General features: G+C 38.3%; 1 protein-coding gene across 6 annotated transcripts in view; it reads left to right on the top strand.

Moving 5' to 3' along the window:
- Nucleotides 1-20,141, top strand: part of INPP4B (inositol polyphosphate-4-phosphatase type II B) — a 694,433-nt gene that overhangs the window by 633,925 nt on the left and 40,367 nt on the right. For all 6 annotated transcript variants that reach the window (XM_047798897.1, XM_047798899.1, XM_047798894.1 and 3 more), the window contains 2 exons: nucleotides 14,656-14,768; nucleotides 18,474-18,628. In XM_047798897.1, coding sequence (XP_047654853.1) covers nucleotides 14,656-14,768; nucleotides 18,474-18,628 — 268 coding nt within the window. The remainder of the gene's footprint in view (nucleotides 1-14,655; nucleotides 14,769-18,473; nucleotides 18,629-20,141) is intronic.

The following is a 20,141-nucleotide window of genomic DNA, read 5'->3' on the forward strand; positions in this document are numbered from 1 at the left end:
CATTTATAACACATGTTGTGCTCTAGAAGAAATCAGTCCCACAACTTGCCAAACTTCATTGGCCTATCACACAATTGAATTTCCCACACTGTTCGATGCCAGGGAGTGCGGGAGAGCAGTTGCTGTCACATGCCAACAGGTGTCTTGTGTTACCGATGAATTAAAATCACCGAGGAGCAGCATGTAAATCAGGTCTTGGAATTTTGAGCATGTATCAGAGAGAAGAGTTGCACCACATTTGCTCTGTTTATCAATAAAAATTAAAGCTATTTAAATGGATATTTTCTGCAGTTAGGAGTTATTTTCTGAGTGCTGTTGCAGACCAGAAAGTATGTGATGAAATCAATACTGACAGCATCAGCTCTGTGCCCTGCGTGGATGGGCGATGCTCCATAAACAAAGAAGGCTCCATCTGAATATTAATCCACTTACTGCTCATTTACCTACAGTTGGAGCCCACGTGTGTGGACATTCACCACATGGCTCCCTGCCACCACCCGGGTTTTTAACACACTGCTTTCATTTCTTAGAATAAGCTATGGTGGCTGTTTTTTCTCCCTGCTTTTCAGAGCCTGGCTATGCTTAGGCTGTCACTTAAACTGAGTCTGCCCCCCAGTCCTTGGTGGGCTCTGGAAATGAATTTATGACATACGGAAATTAGGCAAGGCAAATATCCCAAAGGACATTAACAAACACATGCACAGACATACCACTGCACACAAACACACACACTCTCAGGCACACACCCCACTAAAGGTCTTTCAACGGTTCTGAGTGTTTCTGATTATCAAAGGGACTTTCTGGTAATGGGTTATATATTTCGCAGGTTTCAAAGTATATTGCTCAATTATTAGCTTTCTCCCCACACATGGTAATACTAAATTTTCTCTGAAAGGTTCGCATTTATAAAGAGAGACCCTCTGAACAGGAGGACAGCCTCTCAACATTCACAGAACCATGACATCAGAGGTACTGTTTTAGTCTATCAACCACGGTTCAGCTGTGACAGCTAGTCAGCCTTTGATCCCCATAGACCCTTTCCCACCATCAACTTTCTCCCTTCTCCTGCTTTCTCTTTTATCTCTGATTCCTTTCTACTGTCTATAAATATTGGGGATGAGTTTGGCTTATGATTAGCCTGCAGATAGGATCAGGTAGAGACAGGAGTCTGAATTAGACAGGATATGCTGGCCCAGACTGCCCTATGGTAAAATGAAAAATAATACCAAATTCTTAGTAGCTATATTAGTTAGAGTCCATTCCTGCAACCAGGCACTCCAGGAATTTCCTGCAGAGTATTGGAGATACACACAAAGAAATTTGGGAGAAATTAATGAGGTGATGCAAACCACCCAGCATTTAGTAATGCAGGAAACTAGCAGTAGCTAACCCGGGTCCTAAAGAGACCTAGGTCACATGTAGTGACACCAGAGCATCCCTAGTCTGTATCTAGGTTCTTGGTGGGGACTATCCAGCAGAAGCTAAGACCCTGGACAGAGGTTCCCCTGTGGGAGCTGGAGCCATGGAGAAACCAGGACTACTTCCAGAGACAGCAAAAGAAACAGAGAGATTGGGAAAGAAATATACTAGCTTCCAGCTTCATTTGATCTCCCTCTTAATCCCCATTGCCCAAACTTAATTGTAAATCAAAGGGCAGTAAGGAGCCTGGGAAATGAGGCTACCTGCAATAAAGAGCATAAAGAGGAAAGTTTCAGAGAGCTGTAAGAGCAAATCAGCAGATGACCAGCACAGTCTACCCCTTTGCCCACTCAGCACCTCTTCTCACCTTTTATTTGTACAAGAGCCATTTCACACAAATCTGTATCTGGATGTGGGGACAGCAGTTTGTGTTTTAACAAGCCTGCCCCCGCAGGTGGCATGATAACATTTGAGAACCATCAGCTTAGATTTGTGAGAGGTTACAGGTTTCACTATCAAATTGTAAATCTGTTTTGCATTTCATTAGTATTCTAGACATGAATGTAAAAGAAAGTGAAACTTTTCAGAAGAGTAAAGCTGTTGTATCTTTTATTTACTTGTTGTTTAACCTAAGTGAAACGTGTATATAAGGCAACTCAGCTATAAACATGATTCTGTTCTATGTGAGATTACCTTGATTTATTATGTCAAGCTCTGTTCATATGTCTGTTTCCTAAGCACAAAGGATAACTAGAATGTTACAGATTTCTCCTTTATTTTTAAAAACTTAAGATATAAAGTCAAAGAAAATAAAAGGATTTTCTTAAATTAACACACGGCACTTCTATTACATAATTAATTTAGTAATAATATCTGTTTTACAGATATATCAAGTTTGATGCTATGTAGACATCCAAACACATAAATGAAAAATCCTGTTAGTCATCCAAATATTTTGCTTCCTTTATTTCAAATGTATGCACACTTCGAAACATTCAGATGGCTGAGGAATTTTTACATATTATCCATATGTTTGGCATTGCAGAGACATATAAAAAGATGAGTAAAAGGGATTGGCAGTACATAGGAAATTTGTGACAATTCAGGCTTCCTTTAAGTTGGAAATGATCCCTCAAAAGCAGGCAAAAGTGGGATTTGAAGATTACGGGCTCCAATTTTTCTCCACCCATTTTTCTACTAAACCCACTCTAGTCAGCCTTTGATCCCCATAACTTCACTGGAACTAGGTTGTTAGGGTTTCTACCTGTTAAAGCCAATGCTCAGTTCTCTGTCCTCATCCTCCTTGACCCACTAATAGGTTTGACATGGCTACTTTTTTTTCCTTCCTTTTTTCCTCTTTCGTCTCTGGCCTTCCAGGCAATCACGCTTTTCTGTGATTGTTCCTGCTCCCTGGCTCCTATGTTTCAACCTCCACTACAGATTCTGCATTATCTTCTCACCTCCAAATGCTGAGGGTACCAGGATTCAATCCATGGATGTCTACTCTGCTCCCCTGTTGAACAGTCTCTTTGCTCTAAACATCATCCTTGAATTGTCCACCTCCCTGCCTACATCCCCAGCCCACCTCTCTTCCCTGAACTCATGGATCCTGCTCAGTGCCTCAGACTCCATCCCTGATGTGCCCTTAAAAACTTATTCTTACTGCAAGCTTCCCCAAATTTCAGATTTATCCTTTCTAACTTTTTGTTGTTTTGGAAAAAAATAATCTAGTCAGCCTTGACTCTTTTCTTTTTTTCACACCCCATTTTCAGTCCATTACCAAATTTCATTGGTTATATTTTCAAAATTTATGACCAGCCCTGCCCTCCTGTACTGCTACCACTCTCTGCAAAAACATGTTATTCTTGCATCCAGATTATAGCATAACCTTCTTCCGATTGCTGTTTCCTCTTTCAGCTTCATTTAGTGCATTTTGATCACAGCAGCCAAAATGACCCTTTAAAATGAAAATCTAATCATACCTCTCCTCAAAATCTTCCAATAACTCCCCATTTGTTTTTGCAGAGTCAAAACCTGAATTCTTACAATGACCTCTAAGCATGCCCCCACCAATCTAGCAAAAAAAATCTAATCTTTTGACTCCTCTTTCTTACTTCTCTCTCCTTACTTGCTTCCCTGTGCCCTACACTGACTGTTTGCTGTTTCTTGGGACTTTTTGATTGACTGTTTCCTCCTCCTTAAATATTCCCTCCCCCCATGTGGTTACTCAGTCAGCTCCTTTAAGTCTTCCCTCAAATGTCACTTTCTCAATTGCACTCTCCAATGCCTGGGTCCCCTTCTTTATTTTTCTCCATAACATCCATCACCATCTAGGACACAGTATGTCATGCACCTTGTTTGGCTGTGTCTCTTCATCAGGACATACGCTCCATGAGGACTGGTCTTATCTGTCTGTTGACTTTCTATCCCAACAACCAAAAATGTTATCTGGTATAAATTTTATATTCCATAAATAGTTGTTGAATGAATGAATGAATGAATGGAATAGATTGGGTTATCTAATTGGATATTTTAAAGAATCAGGGGACAAGACAGTTGGATCATGGAAACAATCTAATTTAGGCTATTCTCAAGAATACTCTTTCTTCTAATAATTCTTGGGGAAACAAAAAGATTCGATAGTCAAATGACTGTTATCACACTGAGTATTTTTAACAGGTCTATAGCATGGTCAGCAAATGTTTTTATGTGAAGGATCGGAGAGTAAATAATTCAGGCTTTGAGGGCCATATGATCTGTCACAAGTACTGAACTCTGCCAATGTACTGTAAAATAAGCCAAAGAAAATATGTAAATTAATGAACTTGGCTGTAGTCTAATAAAACTCTATTGGCAAAAACACAGAATTGGCTCAATTTAGCCTGTAAGCCATAGTTTGACAACCCTAATCTATGGTGTTACACCTATTTATTTTTTTTTTTAGTAAAATATATACCTACAGCATTTTTATTGCATTATAGAACCATCAAGAAAACCCATTAAATACTCATTAGCATCTTGTTAATTAAGTATTCCTCAACACATAGTTTAAGAAATACCAATCTAGGAGTTCCCACTGTGACACAGTGGGTTAAGGATCAACTGCAATTTCTCAGGTCCCCATGGAGGCATGTGTTCAACTCCTGGCCAGTGCAGTGGGGTAAAGATACGGCATGACCACACGTGTAGCATAGGTGGGATTTGATCCCTGGCCTGGAACTTACATATGCCATGGGTATGGCCAAAACAGAAAAGAAAGAAAGGAATACTGATCTACTTTAACATTTATCACTTGTTATGAGGGGCTTGGGATCCAGAATAGATTTGTTAAGTTCACACATGCAGCTAATGGGAGAACAGGGAATAATTTCCCTATTTTCTGACTCCCAGTTAAGTGTTCTTTTCACTTTTATACTGCTGTTATTCCTTTGCTGTCTAAAGGCTTCTGATCTTCTAAATTTAAAATTGTAGATTTAAAAATACTTTAGTATTTCCAGCAGTATACCTTTATTTTCTACTTATAATTCCTACCTTTTTGTAATTACACATTTATTTTCAAGTCATTGCAGAAGAAAATCTGATGCACTTACTTCTTGAAATGTGTAATATCGATAAAGAGTAAGATCATTTTTAAACATTTGATGTCTCTTGAAGCACTCCTACGTCTTTTTGAAAAGAAAAGTGATACAAAACCCTATACAATTTTAATTTATTATGTGCATGTAAAGCCACAGACATAGACGTTTAGTTTCCATTAACCTGTAGTCTGGATCAAAGCGACAAATACAGACAACACTGCAAGTAGCAAAGATGGAAGCACATAGTCACATACACACACACAAATGGCCAGCTCCCTGTTCAGTTCAGCGTTGATCTCTGCAGCTCCTCTGTTACTTCATAGTCCTCACAAATTGTATGCATCAATTATTTTTGGTTAGACCTATTCTTTAATTTGTGTGGGTCCAGACTCAGATTTTTAGCCTTTTAGTCATCCTTGCATTTTCTACATTCTTTTCTTCTCACTGAGGCTCCCCTTTCATTAGACTTCGCCATTCATTGAGGATTGGCTGGGCTCCCAGTAAACCTGTCTAGTAAATCTGCAAAAAATTGCATGAAATCAAAAGATGATATTCAACTGAAAGTTCACTTAGGTGAACCACTTGATGCTTGAACCAAATGAGTGCCTCCATTTCATTATCAACTAAATGAGAATAATTAATTCATAGATACCTGTGCTTCATCTACCATTATCTCACTGAAGAAAGGATGCTAATACTTCCAGTGGCAGTCTCTGCAATGAGATGTCACACCGTACTTATGAATGCTAGAGAGATGGATAAAGATAACGGTCATATGCTTCTCCAGAGAGTTTTAATTCTCATGTGTACAAATTTACTGATCCAGTTAAATTTGATTGTAAAGCTCTTCCTATAGTTTGAACTAACCTGCCTCTCTTCTCCATTCAGTAGCCTCTTTGCTCAGTCTTGTCTGAAATCCTTCAAATAGCTATCTATGTTAACCTCAATGAATTTTTTCATATAAGCGCCACTCCTCTGATAATCTTTCAAAAAATCCCATTTTTATTTTTGGGAAACCCTCACAGAGATGAGCTCTTGAAATCATGACTGTTAGGATAATTCATTGGCCCCATGCTGAGGAGTAAAGTGGATGTTAGAAATCTTAGGACTCATCTTCCCTTTTGGAAATAAATACCTGAATTTGACCTGAATTAATACCAATCTCTGGTGACTTCAGCTTCAGTGTAGTATTACATCTGATAAACAGCTCAACAATAAAAGATTAAAAAAATTGGAGTTCCCTGGTGGCTTTTAATGTACTTTAACAATTAGTTTTGAAGTTTATCTTTTCCTTTGCTGTGGGTGATGCAACTTTGAAGTTTCTTTCAGAGGAAACAATGAAAATGCATAAGCCAAAGATATTATTCAGCTCTGATCAGGTTGGGAGTTTGATATTTGATTTCTAACATTGCCTTTCTCACAGATTGTAAATGGGAAATATAATTTAAGTAAAGCTGGTTTCAGTGGAATTTTTCCTTTTATAATTTTCAAGCTTTTACAGCCTCTAAAAGAACATAATTTCCAGTTTTAAGACATCTCAATGACTTTCACCTAATTGCATTTGTTTGCTTGCTAGCACATTTAGCAGTAATTGTTTCAGAATTAATTATGGAAAAGATTTGATATTACAGAATAAAGTAATATTCAGAGTGGACTGTGAAAGCACCATTCTTCACAAGTTCATTTTGCTTCATAATTAGAAGTACAGGCCCTTCTAAGTTGTTTTTGCTGTAGTTATTCTGAGAATTTATTGCTAAGTAATAAATTATCCCGTGTTAACTGATTGTGGGGCCAGGTTTTAAAACCATCACTTTAGAGTGATTGATGGGATGTGTCTATACATATTCTTACTTATTTCTAATGTCCTTACCTCTAAAACAACAGTACACGTTTGCAGTATGGCTGGTTACTATGAAAAATGCCTATATAACCTAACCTGTGTTTGGCTTAGAATGCTTTTGGTTGCAAGTGACAGAAACCCTAACTCCAATGGGCATCAATTAACAAAAATGAAAGTTTCAGTGTTGCAGCAGCAAACCTTAAAGAGAGGCTTGGTTCAGTGGCTTAGCAGTATGAAAAAGGACACTATTCTTCTCCATTTCATCACTCTGCCACTCTTAGCGTTGACTTTTTCCTGCATCTAGTCCCTTCATGAAGAAAGGGTGGCTGGCATAAGCAGTTATTCCCATGGTCAACTGTATGCTCAAACAAAGGCGTTGCGGGGGGCGGGAGGGGGAAGCTTTCCTTTCCTCTTCTGCTTTACAGAGGCCAGAGCCTCCCTCAGCTGCACCAGCATAGGTCACTTACACAACCCTGAGTCAAGTTCTCACTGGCCTGGATTTAGATGTTCATCCCTGAATCAGTCTTGACTTTCTTTTTCTTTCTTCCTTTCCTTTCCTTTCCTTTCCTTTCCTTTCCTTTCCTTTCTTTTCCTTTCCCTTTCTTTCTTTCTTTCTTTCTTTCTTTCTTTCTTTCTTTCTTTCTTTCTTTCTTTCATCTTCCTTCCTTCCTTCCTTCCTTCCTTCCTTCCTTCCTTCCTTCCTTCCTTCCTTTCTTCCTTCCTTCCCTTCTTTCCTTCTTTCTCTTTCCTTTCTTCCTTCCTTCCCTCTTTCTCTCTCTCTCTCTCTCTCTCTCTCTCTATTTTTTTTTTTGTCTTTTTAAGGCCACACCTGCAGCATATGGAAGTTCCCAGGCTAGGGGGTCAAACCAGAGCTGTAGCTGCCTGCCTATGCCACAGCCACAGCAACGCCAGATCCGAGTTTCAGCAGCTCACAGCAATGCTGGATCCTTAACCCACCGAGTGAGGCCAGGCATCAAACCTGTGTCCTCACGGTTATTAGTCAGGTTCCTTTCCCCTGAGCCATAAGGAACTCCTGGTCCTGATTACAAAGGGGGTGGGATTATATCAATTGGCTTCAGAGAGGGGATGTAATTGATCCTGTGGATGTGTTCCATGGTGCAAAATGGGTGAACTGGGTGATGGGAAGGTGGCTGTACTTTCCTTTCAGCTTGAAGTTCTCTGACAACATAAAGTCATTTGCTCACGAGAGGTTGAAGCTGTTGCCTTAGCTTCATTAGCATCCATTTCAGTGAGCTGAGAGTTCACGGTTCCTGTTCACCTGTCAGCACCAAACCATTGAGTCAGGTCAATATCATCTTCATAACTGCTGTTATTAAAGAAATCCCATTTGACAAAACAAGGAAAAAGTAGGTACTACAAAGTGACTCTGAACTGGGCTATTCTGTCCCATCAAGGGGTGGTGGGAGACGGGTCACTGGCTTTGTGAATGTTTGGGGTCGTGATTGTGTGTGCACCTATGTCTGTGTGAGAGAATATGTCTTACTTTGGGTAAATTCTTTTTTTGGGGGGGGGGTCTTTTGTCTTTTTAGGGCTGCCTGCGGAATATGGAAGTTCTCAGGCTAGGGGTTGAATCAGAGCTGTAGCTGCCAGCCTACGCCACAGCCACAGCAACACCAGGTCCAAGCCGCTTCTTCGACCTACACCACAGCTCATGGCAACGCCAGATCCTTAACCCATTGAGCAAGACCAGGGATCGAACCCTCGTCTTCATGGATACTAGTCGGGTTTGTTAACCACTGAGCCATGAAAGCAACTCCACTTTGGGTAAATTCTGACTTTTACCTGAGAAAGTAGGCTTCCAGTCTGAGGTTATGGACACTTTCTTAAGAACTACAAATATTTTTTAGAGCTGACACAGAATTGAATAATGTAGCCTCTCCTGCCAAGACTTTTATTAATTGTTTTCCATTACAAGTTGATGAAGCATGACAGGGTTCTTGTCCTCACTTTGCAGTTGAGAAAATAGGAACAGAGGGTTAAGCAAGTTGCCTACAAATACACGTCAAAGCAAGGATGGAATTGGCATGAGAAATCATTTTCCTGGAATCTTCGTTCAGTGTTTCCTTTAAAAAGCAACATGAAAGTTTCAAACAAAAAACCCCAACAGATCATAACATACAAATACTTTGGAACCCATCACTCACTCTCATCAATTTTGTAAGAAACAAAACATTTGTAGACAGAGTGGAAACCCCCTTTGTACCCTTTTTGGTTTCCAACCCTAATCTTCCCTTCTCTGAAGAAATCAATACCCTGAATTTGGTGTTTTACGTTCTCATATGCATTTTTTACATATGTATGGATCCATAAAAAATAGGTACAGTTTGACACATTCAACTTTATAAAACTGTTACTGTCTTTTATGAATCTTTTTTTTCTCAACATAGATTTTGGTAAATATCCATGTTGGTACATATAGCATGTTTATTCCTTTTACCTATTATACAGTATTCCATGTCTTAAATATATTTATATGACAGTTTGTTCTATTTATGATCATTTAGATTTTTGCTGCTTCTTAATGTTATAAGCACTAATGCAATGGCTATTCTTATACCTTTCACCTTCTGATTACTTTCCTGAACCTCGCTTGAAAAAAAAGTGTACTCTTATGGAGATAACTATAAACATTCAATTGGACTGTCTAAATTCTGTCTGAGAGTAGTATAGGAGAGAGTAACAAAACCAAGACTTGTTGGCTATATTTTACATTTGAGGAAACTCATTCTTTTATTTTATGTATTTATTTATTTTTCTTTTTAGGGTCGCATCTGCAACATATGGAAGTTCCCAGACTAGGGGTCACATCAGAGCTGTAGCTGCCAGGCTATGCCACAGCCACAGCAACACTGGGTCTGAGCCAGGTCTGCGACCTACACCACAACTTATGGCAATGCCAGATCCTTAACCCACTGAGCAAGGCCAGGGATCAAACCCGCCTCCTCATGGATGCTAGTCGGGTTCTTTAACCCCTGAGCCAGGAAGGGAACTCAGACATTTGAGGAAACTCATTCTAAGTCTAAAGCTGTAACCAAGCAGGACCCTATAGGGCCTTCCCAGGAGAGACCCCATATCCTCTGCTTTAGTCCCTCTTTGAGTATCTAGATAACAGTATCTGATGCACATTTCCTGAGTTGTTTTACAAATGCTAAAACTCCCTATGAAATGGAAGAGTTTAATTACTGGATGACCATGAGAACAGGGCCCCTAGACCTACTGGCAGCTAAGGATTGATGATGTTAACCCCTGTGACACCGCCCATTACTTCCCAATCAACCAATCAGAGAATTGTGCCCGAGCTGATCACATACCCTGGGACCTCCCCTCCCTTACCGGGCCTTTAAAAATGCTTTGCTAAGGAGTTCCGATCGTGGCTCAGTGGTTAATGAATCCGCCTAAAAACCATGAGGTTGCAGGTTAGATCCCTGGCCTTGCTCAGTGGGTTAAGGACTGGCGTTGCCGTGAGTTGTGGTGTAGGTCGCAGACCTGGCTCGGATCCCGCGTTGCTGTGGCTCTGGAGTAGGCTGGCGGCTACAGCTCCGATTCAACCCCTAGCCTGGGAACCTCCATATGCCATGGGAGCGGCCCAAGAAATGGCCAAAAAAAAAAAAAATGCTTTGATAAAATCCATCAGGGAGTTTGGATTTTTTGAGCACTAGATGCCCTGGACTCCTTGCGTGACACCTGCAATCAATGCTGCCCTTGGCTTCACCACAATCTGCTGTCAGTAGACAGGCTTTACTGTGCAAGTGGATCCAAGTTTGGTTCAAAAACCAATTTCTGTTCCATGTATACCGTGATTTTCAGTTGCTCTGTCTGGTTCTGTCATTCTCTCTTGAAATCTCACCAATCAATCCACAAAATTAGTCATTACTAAAGCTGTTTCTTTCTGGGACCAGATCTGAATTTCTGCGGCCTGCAGGATTTTTTGCAAGTTGAGAAAAATTGGCAGCCGTCAAAGTGTTGGACTGATAGGGATATGCTCTGAATAAAGCAAGTTTTATCATTACAGAAATAGAAACAGCAGCTTGAAAATTTTAAGAACATCAAAATGACTTTCTTTCTCTTCATGGACAGAAAAGGTGAAATTTCTATGGGACATCACTTCCGTGTTTTGGAAAGTGCTATTTTTATGCAGTAGAAATGGACAAAGGGTGGCCATTTGACTTATTTGAGGAACCTTGTAGTCTGCTAAAAATGGCTGATTTAAAAATCTCCATGTCAACTACAGAACTAAATAATTTTGAAAAACTATTATGCTTTGTTCTGGATTCTCAGAATTCTGAAGAAGTCGGTCCATTGTGTTAATATTGGAATTGGTTTTTCATACCATCAGCTAACTATGAAGATATTAACACAGATTTGAGGGATATTATTGGCATTGGAATTGGGAATCTGGATTTTTGACTTGACTCTTCTTACATGAACCTGGTGAAAAAAATCAACTAAGCGTCTTGGACGTGGGGTTGGCCCAGATCAGTGCTTTGCCAGTTTTTTTTTTTTTTTATATTGACATTATACTTGTTAAATCAGTTTGGTAGGTTGGGACCAACATTGAAAAGAAAGCAACATGAGAAATTCCCTTTGTGGCTCAGTGGGTTAAGAACGCATAAGAACCTGACATCTCTGTGAGGACGCGGGTTCAATCCCTGGCTTCACTAAGTGGGTTAAGGATCTGCTTTTGCCACAAGCTGTGGCATAAGTCACATCAGATCTGGTGTTGCCGTGGCTGTGGTGTAGGCTGCCAGTTGCAGCTCCAATTTGACCCCTAGCTTGGCAACAATCATGTGCTACAGGTGTGGCCAAAAAAGGAAAAAGAAAAAAGAAAGCAACATGGAATGAAACAAAATATATTCAGGGTAGAGTATAGGCACTAAGGGTAAATGTGTTTCTTAGAATTTTTGTTGCAGAGGGGGGATTGTGTATACACTGCTGTCGGACTTTATATAAAGTAAAATTCTTATTCTGTATTGCTTTCAAAATGTTTGAAAGTCCATTATACCAGGTGACTTCAGAAACTGTCTCAGGAACCTCTCAGATATGGTTATGTCCCTATATGAAGTTCACCAGGTGCTCCCATTTTTTAGGATGAAGCCCAGATATCCCAGAATAACAGAACAGCACCTTTGTAATTCTTGCCTCGGGACCATGCCCTCCAAGTACCTGGTGAACTATTGCCTTGTATGTCCTTGGCTGATATTTTTCTCTCAGCCTCCAGTGCTCTCTGTAGACATGCAGCATTAACTGCTAGAAACCCTACCCACACCCAACTATTCTGTATAGAACTGACCACTCCTTTTCTTAAGCCCCCATTATTATTTTTACTGGCTAGTGTAATAACCCACAGTACAGTTTACCACAGTTAATAGTGGTTTAAAAATCTATCCCACCATACTGATCATGGAGACTTCAAGATGAGGTCTTTGTATCCTAAAAATTTTGTTTTTTCTCCGTGTCTTATTCATATGTATTCTGTTTTTTTGCTTGCTCTTGAAATAATTGTTGTTATTTAAAAATAATACACATTTATTTTAAATGTCTCAGATGACATGAAGAGGCAGATGATAAATCACCTTAAATCCCACAACCTAAAGATAAACACTATTAGCATCTAAGCTAATGCCTCAGTGGGCACACACATGCACACATTCACATACACGCACACGCACAATGCTACACAAATAGCTTAATTTATTAATATGACCAGTTTTTCCTTTCAGCAATGTCAAGGACACTTTCTCTGACAATGCTGTATACCTGTATACAATTTTTAAATTGCTGCTTATAATTCTAATTCATGGATCATTTGGGTTTTTGTTTGTGTTGCTGTTTATCAACATTAAGAGCAGTGATGGCAGACCTGGCTTATTCCTCATGTGCTGTACGTATCAATTAGAAGGCCCCATTATTGTCCTTACTTTCTTTGATTAACTGTGGAGTCTTGAGCTGGTTTTGCAGTTCTCATCGAGACATGCTACATCATGCCTCCTTCCCTATATCTTTGGGCTGTGTACTATTAAAATGCCTGTGTATCAGAGTCTCCTACCTGGCAATATGATGTCTTTGGTCAAAGCTTCTGTTTCTTAAAATAATCATCTATAGTTACATAGTAAGGATTTAACTTTGGACTGTTATCCACTTAGACCTAATAAAATGGAACCACGCATATATTTACATGAATATCTTTCATCTCACCTCCCTAATACAGAGTATGAGTCTGGATTGTACCTAACTTTCCTCTAGTCTGTGGTCATGAAATTCAAGATGATGCATCCGTGTTTTCAATGCTCAGTTTGATTTTACCAACTTCTTCCACTCCTTGCTAGATATAAGTTACTAGTACAGTTCATTAGGATTTTTTCCTCTACTCTCGAGCAAAAATCAAGAACTACTCAGATATACAATTTTTATAAAATGAAACATTTGCTATAGTCTTGGAAAGTGCAAAGCTGCATTATAATTAAAGCTTATTGGTAATTATTTTTGTGATCTAATTTAGGAATGTATCATGTATTTCTTCAGTGTAACCAGATAGCCTAGGTATAGGCCATAATATTTTTATGTATTATCTCCAGTTTTTAGCCTCAAGTTAAAGCTCCCAAGAATTCTTCATACCTCAGTCTGTGGATTCCATAATAGAGTGTATTTTCATACTGTATAGTACTAAACCAATCACTCTCTTAGAAAGCCTTTTTGTTTCCATCGCTATATTCTAATTTTGACTTCTATCTCACAGGATCTCAGGGACACTTGAATCATAGTGTGCATTGCCTTAGGTTTTAATATAAACCATACGCCATTTATTATCCATGCTCTTGTATGTAGAGATCTGAGCAATCGGTCACTTCCTATTCCCTTCCCAATTATCTTTTATAATTAACTATCTATTGCCTCTTGTGTTGTTCCTCTTTCTGTCCATATATGTGCTCTGTAGGAACAATTGTTCTCAACCAGGATGGAATTCTGCCCTCCAGGAACATTTGGCAGTATCTAGAGATATTTTTGATTGACACAATGGGAAGGGTACTACTGGCTTCTAACAGGTTGAGGTCAGGGATGCTGGCAACATCCCACAGTGTAGAATATGGGCCTACTCCCCACAACAAAATATTACCCTGTCCAAAATGTCAATATCACCCTGGTGGAAGAATCTTGCTCTACTGAAATGGACTTCATGTTTTAGTTGAACTTTCAAATTCCACCTCTGAGATGTTCAGTTTGATACAGTCTCATGATTCAGGCTAGCTACTTGGTAGCAAAAAAAAAAAATGGAAGGTTACATCTCATGTCTCATCCACGTTGTATGTTTTGGTTGAAGTGAGGGGGCCATCATCATCAAAAAAGGTTTCCCTGATTGACTGGAAGATGCAAACTATTGCATATAGAATGGATGAGCAACATCCAAGAGCAGAGAACAATGTCCATATTCTATAATAATCCATAATGGGAAAATATGAATGTTATTTATATATGTATAACTGAGTAATTTTGCTGTGTAGCAGAAATTAAGACATTATAAGTAAACTATACTTAAATAAAGTAGATTTGTAGAATTATCCCTTCTTGATGAGTGTTATATGACCAATTGACATTACCACAGTTACACACAATAGGCATATTTCTAAGTAAAGAATAAAACTGGAGGGATTAATAGGTATGACTATCCTCAGATACTCTCTGTTCCAAATGGCATTTGTTGTTATGGAACTGCATTTGCAGATATATTAAAGGAAACTCCATGGTTAGCTTAATACTAACATGGCTTCCTTTTTTTTTTTCTGCTTTCTTTTTTTTCAGACATTTCACATTTCCAAGAACAAAATGATTTAAAAGGATTACTAGAAAATCTCCATCAAAACATCCAAGCCAAAAAGAGAAAGAATGTAGAAATCATGTGGCTGGCTGCAACGGTAAGCAGTGTCCTCTCAGATTTTATTCCCTGTCACCGTGATGACCAGCAAGCATTTTGGGGTATCTGCTATGTGGGGGTTCCTCTGCACTTGGGTTACCCCATGTCATTCTCCAGTATCCAGGAGATTAGGCATCTAGTCCATCAATAGACTAGAACACAAGATAGAAGATGCATTTAATGAGAAAGAATTTTACTCATTGGCTTTTCTCATAAATCTGAGATGGTTTTGGTTCTTCGAGGTTAAAATCAAGTGTCTGTGATTCTTGATATTCCATGTTGCAATGTCAATCGCCCATGTCAATCAGGGTTTTGAAGGGCTGCTCTAGAGACATATGGTTTCAACAGAAGAAGGTTATCAGCTCTCTGGCTCATAGCCTCAGTAAAGCTCCTGGACATATTGTTCTGTTAATGAGCTTGTAAATGCCTTTGTTAATTTAGACATTGGCATAGAATTTATTACCAATGGATTGCTCGTGGGGTAATGAGCTATATTTTGAATGGTTCTTTCTCATTTAATGGCACCCTCAAGGCAGAAGATCTGCCTGCTTTCCCATCCCACGTTTCTACAAGATTGAGGGCGAAAACCGTGCCTGTATTTTTTAAGCTCTTATCTGGCAACCATTCAGGCATAGCTCACATGAACTTATGAATTTTGTTACACATTCACATCAAGAGAGATCCTTTCACTAGGAAAGGCTCTTTTCATCAGGAAAGGCACACATTGGAGTTCTTTGTGATGGACGCCATATTTGTAGTCATTGCACAGGGCTGCTCCTGTAATTTGGAGTTCAGTGAAACAGATCTTCTCACATGTGCTATTCATTCTCTATCAATAATGTTTAAAACAAAGCCTTTCCCCTACTGCCAGCACTTCAATTATAACCCAATATTACTAACTCTCTTCTGGGAAAAAGGAATGGATAATTTACCATGAGTCTATATAAAATAATTTACCAAGAGCAAAGCAAAGGAAAGCTACTTTCGTTTCCCTTTATGCCCTCTTGGAGCCCTAGGGAATAACATGAAAGGTAACAATATGAAACATTGCTTTCAGGCAGCTCATTTACACTGGTCCCATTTAGCACCACACTGCATTACATGAAGGTTGTTTTTAATAGCTCTTTCTCCAGTGTGGCTGCTCTTTATATCTCCAAAGACTACCATGGTTGCTAATTCTCACAAAAACTTCACAAAGATAGGTTTTAAGTTATCTTTACCATTTTACAAGTAACATGATAACAGGAAAGTAGTTTGGTAATTTTCCAAAGCTATCTGACAACTTAGGAACATGTACCTAAGTCATTATATACATTTCATGTGGTTATTGTGAAACAAAGGATGCACGGGTATAGCCACAAATGCATATTTTCTCTAGTATATGTAGCTTTCTCATTTGAATATATAGAAAAATTTCCCACAAATTCTGCATGTTTTTGAATTTTTTTTTTAAATGTACATAAGCCACCAAATATGGCTTACTCACAACTCACCTTTGAATGATGATTGCCTGTCTTGATAAATACACACACCCACAGTGTGCAAATTTAGCATTCTGTAGGAATATTGTTTTTATTGATTTTATTATTAATAGCATGCCTGTAGGTTGGTACATTAATTTCACTATCCTCTTTATAAACCAGGGACATTGATAATACTCTTAAAATGAAGAAATATAGAATTTCCCTTTGATGTTTTCCAAAAAATCTTTTTTTCTGTCTCTATTTAATTTTCCTCTCTTCTTTTAATCTATTAATGAAATATTGCCTTTGTGAATGTTTTACATTCTAATTGAAAAATGTAAATGTTTGATTTAGTCTTGAATGAATCTTAAAAAAAAGAAAATGAGACTTTAGAAAGACTAGATGTCGTATTAAGCTGATATTAAATTAAATGCTAAATTAAGATCATACAGTTCAAAAGAGTTGTGAAATACAGAAACTAAGACCCAACCTGTCTGCTTTGATGGAATTGCCCCTGCTTCTTCTTAATTCTAAGTTTGTAATATGAAATAGCCTTGCTAGGATAGTTGCATATAATTGTGACAATACATTTAAAGAAAGTTCATTTGTTTTAAAAATCTTTTTTAAAATTCATTTTTAAATAAAAATATAGACCACTGAGGTCTATATTCTATTACTCTAAATATAGTCAAATCTTTGTTACTTTATATTAAAAATTTTTAAACACTTTTTAAAAAAGCATTAAATAATTATTAAATAATAATAATAACAATATTTTTTCCAAATGAAAGACAATTATATGGTGAAATTATGCTCTCACATTTCCCTAGCCATTTACATTAGAAATAGTGAGAAAATACCTAAGGTCTAATAAGGACTTGTAAATCCTAAGGACAGTATCAGAATCACAATTAAATCATGGTAAAAACTCCTGATAAACTGAATTGTCATATCCTCTCTTCAAAGCAGGCAACCCTTAAGACCTCATTGATGACAGATAATAAAGCAGGCCTGTATTACATCACATTAGATGTATTTTAAGTGCATGTTGATTAGCACTGTTGATGCTAAAAGTGATGATTGTTATCTCATATCAGCATTGCCATGGGCTGGGGAAGAGAAAAGAATGGAACGATTCATCTATTAACCATAAGTCATAGGTTATGAGACCATAAATTATTGATACTAAGAGATTCTTCTGGCTTGCATCAGAATTACACAGAGAGAAACAGAAGAAGACAGAACTTAAAGACTAGGTCCTTGTTAGGTACTTATATTAGCGTCCTGGCTCTGTTCTGTTGTTCTAACCTGTCTAAACCTCAGTTTCCTTATATATACAATGAGATTAATATGCCTTCCTCCAGAGTTCATGTGCAGTTAAATTAAAAGAGCAAATGTATGTGAAGTGTATTAGCATGGTACCTGGTGCACAGTATATATGCTCTTAATAGAGGCCATTTTTGGTGTCTTTATTCTTATTAGTTGTGTTGATGAGTAGTTTCCTTATCTGCTGCACTTGGCATCATGCAGATATTTGAACTCTTATAACATCCAACAGAGACTGGCAAAGGTTTTTTTTTTAAATATATAGTAAGAAGATGTTAGCAATTTAAGAACTCAAATCAAGTGGCTGATCCAGGAAACAGAGATTTTTTTTTTCCCTTCACTATTAATGTATTGCTTTTCAGCTGTAATGATTATCATTATCCCCTGCAGCTCAGGTCCCCTCTCAGAGAGCTTCGCTGCCTCTGCTGGATATTTACCATCTTATGTGGCTGCAACAGTCCCACGCCACATGTACAAAAAATTAAATAAATCTATTCCACCAGCTTTTGAAATGAAAAGATAATACTTTTCCATTCCATAGGGCAAATTGAAACAATTGACTTTCATAAATTAACAGAAATTGAGTTGATTTAGACTAGAAGTGTTTAGAGGACTCTGAGACTTTAGAATGATCTACAAATAAACAGTAAACTACATAGGAGTTCCCACTGTGGCACAGTGGGTTATGAATCTGACTGCAGTGGCTCAGGTCACTGTGAGGGTGCAGGCTCAACCCCCAGCCCAGCACGGTGGATTAAAGGATCTGGCATTGCTGCAGCTGTGGTGTAGGTCACAGGTGCAGCTTGGATTCAGTCCCTGGCCCAGGAACTTTGATATCCAGAGAGTGTGGCCGTAAAAAAAAAAAAAAAAAAAAAAAAAACAAAAAAAAAACAAAACTATTTATATGTCTGTTACAGATTTGTCGCAAACTAAATGGCATTCGTTTCACCTGTTGTAAAAGTGCCAAAGACAGGACGTCGATGTCAGTGACACTCGAACAGTGCTCAATCTTGAGGGATGAGCACCAGTTACACAAGGACTTCTTTATCCGAGCACTGGATTGTATGAGAAGGTATCGCAGCTCCCATGGCTTCAATTTCCTTTCTTTTAAGGTCATTTTAAAGTTTTTTTTTTTCCAGATACATATTTTCCTAGAGTACTAAACATTTCGTAACTTCAGTGCGTTCCCATGGCTTATAGCTCATGACATGAAAGATAATTTTCAGTATTCTCTCTACTCATTTTAGGCCGTAAAAAAGAATGTGGCCTGATTTTGGATCATCTGATTGGAGAACATATTTCATTTGTGCATTTCGACCCAAGTTAATATATAACACTTGAAGAGCACAGTTCCTTTACATACAAGTCCTTATGTGTATGCACAAAATAAAACTAAGTCATTATCCAAAACAGCCAACTATCCAAAAAAAAAATGGCAACTAACAGGTGATCTTCCCATGGCTTGCAGGGTTCTTCCCATCTTTAACCTCCTTCCTAAAATTGTTTTCACATCACTCATCGTAAAGATGGGACGACACGGTTCCTTTAAAATAGAGAATTTATATTGTTACTCTGCCGACGTTTAAAATGCTATGCCTGAAGTCATGTTTCTGAATTCATTTCCGCAGTAATTAAATCTAAAGTCTAAGCCATAATGGAAAGGAAAAAATGCCTCATTCACAACGTCTGTCATCAAGGACACACGTTAATTAAAAACTTAAGTGAAATTGTCTCTTTTCTGCAAAGACTGACTCAGAAGCACAACAGGAAACATGGGACCGGCGCCCTGTTCCCAGAAAGGAATGTCATGTGATGCTCCAGAGAGGGCTGCTTCTTATCTGGCATGTCATTAGCTTCTGCTTTTCTTTTAACTGCTACGGTCTTTCCATGGCGATGGTGATGCTTGCCTGCACTCCTTCTATGCTGTATGTTTTTCCCACTAATGAGCAGTTTCTGAAGTTCTCACTTCTACCCCATTTCATGTCTCTTGGCATTTTCATTGTTCAGTGGAGTTCTATCATAATTTTTGGATAAATGTATGATGGTGTCTTTGAGGCCTGACATGAGCATCTCAGCCATGAGACATGGTTGTTATAAAACCTTCTTTCAAAAATAATCTCTCAGCACTCACAAGGAAATATTTGGAATCTGAGCATCAAATCTTCTAATGTGCTTCTAAGTGCAAATGTCACTATGGATGGAACATAGTAAGGGCAGAAGCACATGATATGGAGGGCCAGAGACCCAGAGGACTAAAATGAATCAACCAACACAAAGTCTCTCGATGGTGAAATTGTTACTTGAATATTTAAAGTGTAGGTAAGAACAGACCCTTAAATCATAAAGAGAATTTTTTCAAATTGGTAAGTAAAGGGTGTTTCTGTCATATACCTCTTTAATTATAAAACTCTCTAGTTTGGTATAGCATAAAGGTTGCATGCAATTGACATTATAGGTACAACACACTTGCTAATGACATAGCTTTGATGGGAGTTCAGTTTTGGATTGTGAAATAAAGTAAGGCTCTAAAAATGTAATCCCAAAACACTAAAGACCTTAACTTCCGTGTCCCTATGTGTATAATT

Source organism: Phacochoerus africanus, chromosome 10, assembly GCF_016906955.1.
Source record: "Phacochoerus africanus isolate WHEZ1 chromosome 10, ROS_Pafr_v1, whole genome shotgun sequence".
Lineage (NCBI taxonomy): Eukaryota > Metazoa > Chordata > Mammalia > Artiodactyla > Suidae > Phacochoerus > Phacochoerus africanus.